Consider the following 11,354-nt stretch of genomic DNA (forward strand, 5'->3'; position numbering starts at 1 on the left):
TCTATCAAATTGAAATATGGCACCTCACCTAGATTTGAGTTAAAGAGAAGAATTAGGCAAGGCTGTCCTCTCTGTGTATGTTTTTATTTATCACCCAACTTCTTACAAATTATTTAAATAATAGTTCTGTACAATGTATTTCCATTGCTGGTAAAGATAAGCCAGCTGGCTGACGATACTACACTTTTTCTGAAAGACGCTAACCAAATTCCCATATCGATCAATGTGACACAATCCTTTTCCCAAGTGTCTGGTCTATATCTTAAGATGGTGTACCATCTTCCCCTGGGATTTAGGGGGTTCAGAACATGCACTCTAATTTTTTATTTCACCTTTATTTAACCAGGTAGGCCAGTTGAGAACAAGTTCTCATTTACAACTGAGACCTGGCCAAGATAAAGCAAAGCAGTTCGACACAAACAACAACACAGAGTTACACAATGGAATAAACAAACATAGTCAGTGACTGGATGGTTGTTGCCAAGTACTAGCTACTCAAGAGACGATCTTAAAACCAAAACACTGATGTGGAAAGACAGAACATAGCCACATTGAATGACACTGGAAAACAGCAGATCCAGATATGAAAAAGACATCTTTATTGTTATGGTAGGATCCTGTACGATCTAAACAGAAGAGGCGCTTATGGTAAAAAGTCAACTTTGTGTGTGTTTTTGATCATTTTCCCACATCTACTGAGAGACACTGTTCAACCGGAACTGCCACCCAACCCAGAAATAATTATATTTATATAAACTTTATACAAACCAAGTCAGTAGATATATCACACACCCTGAATGCACATTCAGCTCTGCAACTTTGGGTTCTTATTTACACATGGCATCCAACTCAAACTGCATAGCCCAGATGTGTCATTGTAGGGTTTCATGAGAATTTTCAAAAGTCCATGTTACAGAATAAAATGTTATTGTGACACTCTCTTGAATGTACAGTGCAACACATACAGAAACATGGGTGAAAGAAAGTTACTGACTTACATTACTGGCTTGGAAGTTGTACATTTTTTGAGTCTAGGTCCTCCTTAACTAGTTAGCTACACTCACAGAGAAGATACATTAATTACAATACAGATGTACCATGTGAATTAAATTGCACAATAACAACAGGCCCTCTTCTTCACCCTCTGGGCTCTGTGGGTTCCTATAGGACAGTGTTTCTCAGTATCCCTTCATTCCAGGTCAGTAGGCTACCATCATGGAAGTCGGAGTTAAACACAGAGGGCCGGGTGGCGATGGGTTCTGCCTTATGCAACAGTCCTCCGCGTTTGCTAAATTACTTTGTTCCATCTCTCAAACAGAGACCTGCAAAAGAACGGGGGAATTTACATATTACAGCCAACTAGAGACAGAAACACTGAGCTTGGTCAAGTACAGCACACTATGGCAAAGGTCTGTGTTACAGTTGAGGCAATTTGGTGGAAGAAGCAGATGATTCACATGGGTAAGTTGTTACATAAACGTGAAATTCATCAGTGCTCTGTCATGCTGAGAATCCATCAGACATTTTCTAATGGGTTACCGATATTATCTTAAACAGTCATACTGTTTTTAGGTTTTGAGACTCACCCCTATGTGTGTCCCCTGGACTCCCCCTTTGGCTCCCACGGGGCCTCTAGATTGTTCCGTTTGCCTTGAGTTTGGCAACCAGGTCATCCACCGTCTCCACCTTCACTCCGGCCAGTCTCGTTGGGGGCTCGTCCACCCTCAACACCTCCACTCGCGACACCATGTCCACCCCCAGGTCTGCTGGTTTCATGTTGGCTATCTTCTTCTTCTTGGCTTTCTGGTAGGTGGAGGGAGAAGGAGATGAGAAATTAAAGTGCTATGTGTGTGTGTGTACACTGTGAGGAAATGTACATTGTGTGTATTACCATGATGTTGGGCAGGGTGGCGTATCTGGGGGTGTTGAGTCGAAGGTCTGCTGTGAGGACGGCTGGCATGCTGATTTTGATGGTCTCTAGACCACCATCGATTTCCCTCACCACCTTCACCTTTTCCCCATCGATGGTCACCTCAGAGGCAAATGTGCCCTGCAAGAATGGGAGGTCGTACATTTAGTGGATGTCATAATCCACATTGAGATTAAATATTATTTGAAAATATAAAATCCACTTAAATGGAAAGAAGACTTTGTTTTTGCTACCTGACAATTGTAAACCCGTTGTAGGCCACGAGGCAATCCAAGTGTGACATCTGGTGGTTTAACCATGTAAATACACCCTAATTTTGCCCTTTATTTGGCCTTTGGTCTACTTTTCAGTGCAGACTGTGTAGACTGTAGTGACATAATCTAAAGTCTGCTAGTTCAGCTGTTCCCTTCACCTAAAATTAAGTCGATATGCTTATAAAGACCATGAGAAAAGGTCCTGATCCGGACAGAAATGATATCCAAGTCAGCAGTTAACAGTAAACAATGCCTCTATGCTCTGAGATGAGTTTAGTGATTCCTGCTGAGAACAAGGATTACAACAAGAAGAAACCACTACTGACCTGTGGCCAGTCTAACAAGGCTGCCGTCATCTGACCCGTCTGGTTACAGTCATCGTCAATGGCCTGTCAAAAAATACCAACACAATCAATCAGTGAGCATTACATGAGATGATGAGGTTCGATTTCAAAGTCAACGGGCATTGGTGTGGCAGTGTCACAATCTATTGCATCGGATGACCTGTTTGCCCAGGATGACGAGTGAGGCCTCCTCCTTCTTGGCCAGGGCAGCAAAGATCTTGGAGATCTGCAGGGGTCCCATGGCCTCGTAGTCTTTTCCTGAGACCTCCACGTGGATGCCGCGGTCACACCCCATGGCCAGTGCAGTACGGATGGTCTCCTACACACACACACACACACACACACACACACACACACACACACACACACACACACACACACACACACACAATACAAACGCTTGAGCGGTAGGGTTCTCAAAATTATATAAGAACACCATCTGAGAACAATGACAGAATAATACACTCATTAGCACAGTCAAGTTGGAGGTGACCATTTGCAGAATCCTTCTTACAATAGAATGAAAACATACTCATGACCGCTATCCTAATGAAGAAACAAGATCCAAAGCGTCCCTCCAAATGTTAGCTATTGAAGGCCTGTGAAGGAGGATGTAGCCTGATGCTACAGAACGTTTCGGACAGAAATGAAGCCTAAAACTACAGGACGTAAAGATAGAAATGAATAGAGTAGAACAGATATGTATAATGTCATGTAGAATAAGGAAAATGTTGTTGCGTCGTTGAGTCCGCCCGTCTTCAAAATGGCGTCGCCAGGCCAGAGCACCACGTCACTCTTACCGTTACTTGCGTGGGCCCACAGCTGACGGCCACCACCTCTTTGATGAACTTCTTCTCCTTGAGTTTGACGGCCTCCTCCACGGCGATCTCACAGAAGGGGTTCATGGAGTGCTTGACGCCATCTGTCACCACCCCGCTGTGATCGGGCTTCACACGGATCTAAGGGAGAGAGCAGGGTTATCTTCATTAGGCACCAAACAGAAGAAAAAAAAACAGACTGAAAAACGGTGGGACTACCGGAACTCCAATAAGAAATGCTAATTCAGTTTCAAAGAGCTTTGCTATGGTATGCCCTACTGAACATAAGTGACTACTGGATAGTCACTCAGAAGGGTCAGAGAAAGACAGACAAACAACTAAACAGACAAAGGCAGAGGCTGGAGACATGAAGTGCATGCCATCAATGTGCCAGAGTTGAGTGTGTGGACACTGTGCAGTCTTGGGCACTTGTAAATAGGTGCTGTGGGCTCAATGTAGGTGTGCTCTGAGCTTTCCAATTTAATTTGTGAGGCAGTCAAACCAATTCTGGAACACATTTGAAAGCCTACCACTAACCCAATAGTATTTTACAGGCCATTGTAATTAAACCTTTTAAAACGCCAAAATTCTGTCAATAAGCCCATCCCATATACATTAGTCACCTCATAATACATGACTGGCAAAGACTGTGTCTCTCTCTCTCACTCACACCCCTTCCTCTGGCTGATAAGAGTTGGGGCAGCATGTGCATCGAGAGACGGCTACAGGGATCTAGTTGGATGCAGCTGAAGCAAGAGAGCTCAGACTGTAGTATGAAATAACTGGTAATAGATATGGTGCTAGGCTTCCTTTTACAAAAAAATATATATTTTACCTTGGAACTATCTGATAGGACTGGCTTGGATAGTGATAGCCTGCTATCTAACTGTTCTGATGCTGTGACATCTAGTTGATTATATGTTTTTAAATCATTGTGATGAGGCCTGAATGAGGATTATACATGTAATTTAACATGGGCAATACAAATCAGCAGCAATACATTGTCAGCTTTCTTTTTACATTTTGACAGTCGATCATCGATTTACCAATTCTAGAAGTAGCAAACTCTAGACAAATTAACCTTAACTGTTACCTAGATAACCCTGTAATGACCTTGGTATTTTCATTGCAGTTATGGTTGTTAGTTGAACAGACTTGACATTCAAACGTTGAACGCTAGCTTGCTAAACTAACCCTTCATCCATCTACCCACCTTACGTTAGCTAGTAGTTAGCTAGCTACCATAGCCATAGGAAGTCTCGAATGGAAATTCTGCACGTGAAATGTTGAATTGCTTTTAAATACAAGACAGTGGGGAAGTAGCTACCTTGACAGCATAGTCAATTACACGTTTAACTCCAACAAGAACCCGCGACATTGTTAGCGATTCTTCGGTTCAGCAATGAACAGTAGCTAGTTACCGAGTCACCACAACGAACCTTCACCCAAGAAGCAGGAGACTAGTAATTCTGCTAGCAGCACAAATGATAACGTCACTAGGTATGGTAATGATGAAAGCATTTCAAATAAAAGCACGTATTTCAAAACGTTGCAATGTGAATAACTCATTCAAAACAGATTGAATTGCAATCAATAGCCACTTCTATTGTGACAACAAGAAAATGCAATGACTAAATTATGAAAACATATCCCAAATATGTTTTTAAATGATTTATATTTAGACCAATAATGGAAAAAACACAAAATTGACACTGGTATGTGTCCCTCCCCAATAGCAAGACACTGTAATAGACTGTACATGGGTTACATATTGGCTCATAAAGATACTTTTTTTTACCCGTTTTAGTTAAAGTGGGTGAGGAATACTCAGTAGTGTCTCTACTAAGCAGATATTATGCTTTGTTTTGGAGTGGGACTGTGTTGTAAATACCCAGCAGGACTTAATTCTCAGCCAGCAGCAGTCCCCCTGAAAAACCACACATATTTGGTTAGTAGAGACCATACTGAGTATTTCCCACCCCACTTTAGTTGAGACAGGTAGACAAGTTTTCTCTCTACAAGCCAATAAGTATTTCCATATACCGTGTATTGTTTTGCAGTGAAATGAGTGGGTGAAGTAAGGAGTCACTCTGTATTAAACCAGTTGCCCAGCACAAGACCCATTCAAGTTTTGCGGACTCTATTGAGCATTTCCAATAAGATATGTTTGTATTTTATTAAAAGTGTATTTCTTTAAATATATATAGCCTACACAATAGCTTTCAACATACTGGTATAAATAATCCAATATTACAAATAAAATATGTCAAATTATCAATCATTTTTTTCAGAGTGGGTTGCAATGCTGTGAAAAACAGTTGTACTGCACTAGTGCTAAAGAAAAATCGAAGTTTAGTATGTCTTTGCAGTGGGACTGTTATTTTGAAAAAGAAAACCCGCGATCGAACTGCCAACATAATATCCTGCTGATAGGAGAACGGTAACGCACGAAAGGTCGGAACGATTTTCGTGATTCTATTGAAAGAAAGAAGGCGGGTCTAAACGAGACCGCCCATTGTTGGAACCAATTAAATTATGTGAACATGAATACTGTCAGCAAAAGTGACCTGTAACCAATCACAGAGAACAAGCTGGTGCTCCTGCTATTTCAGTTGGACACAAAGCCCAGGAAATGTGTTCCGCTCTTCGGTCAACTAGGGTAAAGTTCATTGTGTGATTAAAGGAGTAGCTAATCTTTATAAACTGCTTATGTGAGGTGAATACAAATATTTATGTAAAAAAATTACATGTATTTTCAGCAAATACAACCTTACCGTGAAATGCTTACAAGGCCCCTTATCCAACAATGCAATAAGTGTATTGACAACATCATCCCCACAGTGACCTTAAGTACATATCCCAACCAGAAGCCATTGATTACAGGCAGCATCTGCACCGAGCTAAAGGCTCGAGCTGCCGCTTTCAAGGAGCGGGACACTAATCCGGATGCATATAAGAAATCCTGCTATGCCCTCAGACGAAACATCAAACAGGCAAAGCATCAATACAGGACTAAGATTGAATCCTACTACACTGGCTCTGACGCTCGTCTGATGTGGCACTGCTTGCAAACTATTACGAACTATAAAGGGAAACCCAGCCACGAGCTGCCCAGTGACGCGAGCCTACCGGATGAGCTAAATGCGAGGCAAGCAACACTGAAGCATGGATGAGAGCACCAGCTGTTCCGGACAAGAGTGATCATGCTCTCCGTAGCCAATGTGAGCAAGACCTTTAAACAAGTCAACATTCACAAGGCCGTAGGGCCAGACGGATTACCAGGATGTGTACTCAGACCATGCGCAAAATCACTGGCAAGTGTCTTCACTGACATTTTAACATCTCCCTGACATAGGTCTGTAATATCTACATGTTTCAAGCAGACCACCATAGTCCCTGTGCCCAAGAAAGTGAAGGTAACCTGCCTAAATGACTACCACCCCGTAAAACTCACGTCTGTAGCCATGAAGTGCTTTGAATGCCTGGTCATGACTCACATCAACGCCATCATCCCGAAAAACCGCACCAACAGATCCACAGTTGACATAATCTCAATCACATTTTTTTCCCACCTGGACAAAATGGAACATGTATGTGAGAATGCTGTTCATTGACTACAGCTCAGCGTTCAACACCAAAGTGCCCACAAAGCTCATCACTAAGCTAAGGAACCTGGGACTAAACACCTCCCAATGCCACTGGATCCTGTACTTCCTGACGGGCTGCCCCCAGGTGGTAAGTGTAGGCAACAACACATATGCCACGCTGATCCTCAACACTGAGGCCCCTCAGGGGTGCTTGCTTAGTCCCCTCCTGTACTCCCTGTTCATCCAAGACTGCGTGGCCAAGCACGACTCCAACACCATAATTAAGTTTGCTGACGAGACAACAGTGGTAGGCCTGATCACCGACAACGATGAGACAGCCTACAGGGAGGAGGTCAGAGACCAGGCAGTCTGGTGCCAGGACAACCTCTCCCTCAATGTGAGTAAGACAAAGGAGCTGATTGTGGACTTGAGGAAAAGAAGGGCTGAACAGGCCCCCATTAATGACGGGGCTCCAGTCGAGCAGAGTTTCAAGTTCCTTGGTGTCCACATCATCAACAAATTATCATGGTCCAAACACACCAAGAGAGTCGTGAAGAGGGCACGACAACACCTTTTCCCCCTCAGGAGACTGAAAAGATTTGTCATGGGTCCGTCTGGTATGGCAACTGCTTGGCATCCAACCATAAGGCGCTACAGAGGGTAGTGCGTACGGCCCAGTACATCACTGGGGCCAAGGCCTTCCGTCAGAGGAAGGCCCCAAAAATTCCAGTCACCCAAGTCATAGACTGTTTTCTCTGAAAGCGGTACCGGAGCACCAAGTCTAAATCCAAAAGGCTCCTTAACATTTTCTACCCCCAAGCCATAAGACTGCTGAACGATTAATCAAATGGCCACCTGGACTATTTACATTGAACGTCCTCTCACTGTCAACTGCGTTTAGCAAACTTAACATGTGTAAATATTTGTATGAACATAACAAGATTCAACAACTGAGACATAAACTAAACAAGTTCCACAGACATGTGACTAACAGAAAAGCTATAATGTGTCCCTGAACAAAGTGGGGTGAAAATCAAAAGTAATAGTCAGCATCTGGTGTGGCCACCAGCTGCATTAAGTACTGCAGTGCATGTCCTCCTCATGGACTGCACCAGATTTGCCAGATCTTGCTGTGAGATGTTACCCCACAAGACAAGACCTCAACTCATCAGTGAAGAGCACTTTTTTCCAGTCCTGTCCTGTCCAGCAACGGTGGATTTGTGCCCATAGGCGACGTTGTTGCCCGGTGATGTCTGGTAAGGACCTGCCTTATAACAGGCCTACAAGCCCTCAGTCCAGCCTCTCTCAGCCTATTACGGACAGTCTGAGCACTAATGGAGGGATTGTGTGTTCCTGGTGTAACTCGGGCAATTGTTGTTGTCATCCTGTACCTGTCCCGCAGGTGTGATTTTTGGATGTGCCGATGCTGTGCTGGTGTTGTTTCTTTTTGTGTTTTTCAGAGTCAGTAGAAAGGCCTCTTTAGTGTCCTAAGTTTTCATAACTGTGACCTTAATTGCCTACCGTCTGTAAACTGTTAGTTTCTTAATGACCGCTCCACATGTGCATGTCCATTAATTGTTTATGGTTCATTGAACAAGCATGGGAAACACTGTTTAAACCCTTTACAATGAAGATCTGTGAAGTTATTTGGATTTTTACAAATTATCTTTGAAAGAAAGGGTCCTGAAAAAAGGAAGTTTCTTTTTTTGCTGAGTTTACATGTAGGTAGGGGTAAAGTGACTATGCATAGACAAGAAACAGCGAGTGGCAGCAGCTATGTAAGATTATGAAAACAAACGCTCGGCCAATATAAAGTGGATAGGGTTCAAAAAGACTTCATTGTTTTTGTGCACCAGGTTTCTTAGTGGTTAGAGTGTTGGGCCAGTAACCAAAAGGTTGCTGGATAAAATCCCTGAGCCGACAAGGTAAAAATCTGTCAGTTAACCCACGGTTCCTCGGTAGGCCGTCATTGTAATTAAGAATTTGTTCTTAACTGGCTTGCCTAGTTACTTTAAAAATGGTTTGTTTCTGTAATCCTTTATGGGAATATAAGTCTGTGTCACGCCCTGACCTTAGAGATCCTTATTTATTCTCTATGTTTGGTTAGGTCAGGGTGTGACTCGGGTGGGAAAATCCATGTTTTCTATTTCTTTGTTGTTTTGCCAGTCTGGTTCCCAATCAGAGGCTGCTGTCTATCGTTGTCTCTGATTGGGGATCATACATAAATTGTAAATTTCCACTTGGGTTTTGTGTGGTGTTGTTTTCTGTTTAGTGTCTGTGCCTGATGAAACTGTTTGCTTTCGTTTATTAAATTTTTTATTATATATATATATATTTTTGTGTATTTCTTGAAAATAAATATCATGAGCACTTTCCACGCTGCGCTTTGGTCCACTCTTCCTTCCACCGACGAGAACCGTTAGCCTGGTTCAAACATCATATTCAGCTAATCTCAAGATTGTCTTTAGCAGAGGCTCATCAGAGGAGCAAGAGAAGGACCATTCTCCTCAGTGAATTTCATAAAAATGTAAATGTTCTAACATTTTAAAAGTTATCCTTGTTAAATATAACTAAACTAAATATAATCACGTCACCAAATAATTGATTAAAACACACCATTTTGCAAAGGTCTACAGTAGCCTCAACAGTACTCTGTAGGGTAGCGCCATGGTGTAGCCAGAGGACAGCTAGCTTCCGCCCTCCTCTGGGTACATTGACTTCAACACAAAACCTAGGAGGCTCATGGTTCTCACCCACTTCCATAGACTTACACGGTAATCATAACTTCCGGAGGACGTCCTCCAGCGTATCAGAGTTTTTGCAGAATGAACTGACATGTTGTCCACCCAATCAAAGGATCAGATAATTAATCCAGTATTTAAAGCATAAGCTACAGCTAGCTAGCACTGCAGTGTATAAAATGTAGTGAGTAGTTGACTCAAAGAGAAAGACAATAGTTGAACAGTTTTAAAGAAATTAATTTCTTCCAAAATGAAGGAGACGCAAGAGAGAAATTTATTTTTCACTTTCAGTTTCACCTTCTTAGCTAGCAAATGCAGCTAGCAAGTTTAGCCTACTAAAACACCCTGCTCAAACAGAAGGATACTATGTTAGCTAGCTGGCTGACTTTCCAACACAACACTGGAACTCTTCCAAGTCAAGGTAAGCTTTTGGCTATTACTAATGTATTGCCACCGGGGCCTGCTGGTGTAACTGCTGACTGACTGTATACTGTAACATTACTGCATGTTTGTAGCGGGTTTACTAACGCCTTAGTCCTATTAGCTATGACGTTACTTTAGCTGATATGGTGACAATGATGTAGAATGTGTGATGCGATTTGGCTTGGAAAGGTTTTTTCGCCTGGTCACATACAGCTGAGCTGATGTGTTGTGCATTGAAGTCCACAAGCAATGGGACATGGTGAGAGGAGGAGAGCGGATAGATGCAAGAAGGATTACAACCTGGCTGCTATGAAAGTGAACTATGTTTACACCTGATTAGGGGTGTATTCATTCCACCGATTCTGTTGAAAAACGTTTCTTAAAATACCTGAAGTTGTCCAATAGAAAATGTTGTTTGCAACTGTTGGACTAATAATTACACCCTATATCAGCTAGATGCTTGCAAGATTGTGCAAGGTGGTATTAAATGTCAGTCTGACAACGCAGATTTGTCTGTCGACCTGTGTGCACCTACTTTGTAAACTTTCATTCATAGGCTAGGTTGTAGCAACCTCATGATGGGTATAGGGAAAATTGAGTATCATGTAGTAGCCTAAATCTATCACTATTACATTGAACTGGGTGAATGGAATATGAATGAGAATCATCCAGTATGCTGTAATAGAAATAAAAACTGTCCTCCCTCATCTTAAATGGCACTGACCGCCACTGGTCTGTAGATCTTTTTTTTCATGACCATGTTGATCAAACAATCACACATTCAGTTAAAACCATACCTGAAAATATATACACTTTGGGGGCCTCAGACTTTGAGAAAACAATCTTTGGAACCAGAAGCATCATCATGCCCATGATATACAGTATATCCTGGGGAATGGGAGAGTGAGTTGGCAGGGCCCTGTTAAGTCTAACTTCATTGTTAGAACCATGGGATCTTATGGTTCTAAAATTAACTTAGCCTTAAGATGCTTTTTTGGAAACCGGGCCCAAGTCGGTAAAGCCCTGGCAAACTCCTACGACCGAGCTACTGTAGATCATATTTAGGGAAGTTGTCAAGAACATTATCATGCTCACCCAATCTAAAAAGTTGTATTAAATCATATCAAATATGAAACATGTTCCTTGGTGGTTCAATAGAAAATATCAGTGGAAGAACCTCCTACACATATCCCCTTCATTTAGCTATTTAAAATGGTATATCAACCACTTTTTTAAAAATGTAGGTAGACTTTGCAC

General features: G+C 42.2%; 1 protein-coding gene across 1 annotated transcript; it reads right to left on the minus strand.

Annotated features, from left to right (window-relative positions):
• Positions 1–576: 576 nt before the first annotated feature.
• On the minus strand, positions 577–4,838 carry LOC139393312 (electron transfer flavoprotein subunit beta-like). The gene is made up of 7 exons (XM_071141849.1): positions 4,674–4,838; positions 3,329–3,487; positions 2,689–2,847; positions 2,511–2,573; positions 1,892–2,050; positions 1,587–1,803; positions 577–1,322 (listed from the first exon to the last, which is right to left on the minus strand). The coding sequence occupies exons 1-6, from the start codon at positions 4,722–4,724 to the stop codon at positions 1,633–1,635; spliced, it is 762 nt and encodes a 253-aa protein (XP_070997950.1). The 5' UTR covers positions 4,725–4,838; the 3' UTR covers positions 577–1,322; positions 1,587–1,632.
• Positions 4,839–11,354: the final 6,516 nt, after the last annotated feature.

This window comes from Oncorhynchus clarkii, chromosome 3, assembly GCF_045791955.1.
Source record: "Oncorhynchus clarkii lewisi isolate Uvic-CL-2024 chromosome 3, UVic_Ocla_1.0, whole genome shotgun sequence".
Lineage (NCBI taxonomy): Eukaryota > Metazoa > Chordata > Actinopteri > Salmoniformes > Salmonidae > Oncorhynchus > Oncorhynchus clarkii.

What these genes read in the sequence shown, in the direction of transcription:
- LOC139393312 (XM_071141849.1), bottom strand. Translation starts at nt 4,724, where the DNA reads ATGTCGCGGGTTCTTGTTGGAGTTAAACGTGTAATTGACTATGCTGTC. An exon ending in TAATTGACTATGCTGTCAAG is followed by an intron (nt 3,488 to 4,673) that starts GTAGCTACTTCC and finishes TCTCTCCCTTAG; the next exon opens with ATCCGTGTGAAGCCCGATCA. An exon ending in TCGTCATCCTGGGCAAACAG is followed by an intron (nt 2,574 to 2,688) that starts GTCATCCGATGC and finishes ATTTTTTGACAG; the next exon opens with GCCATTGACGATGACTGTAA.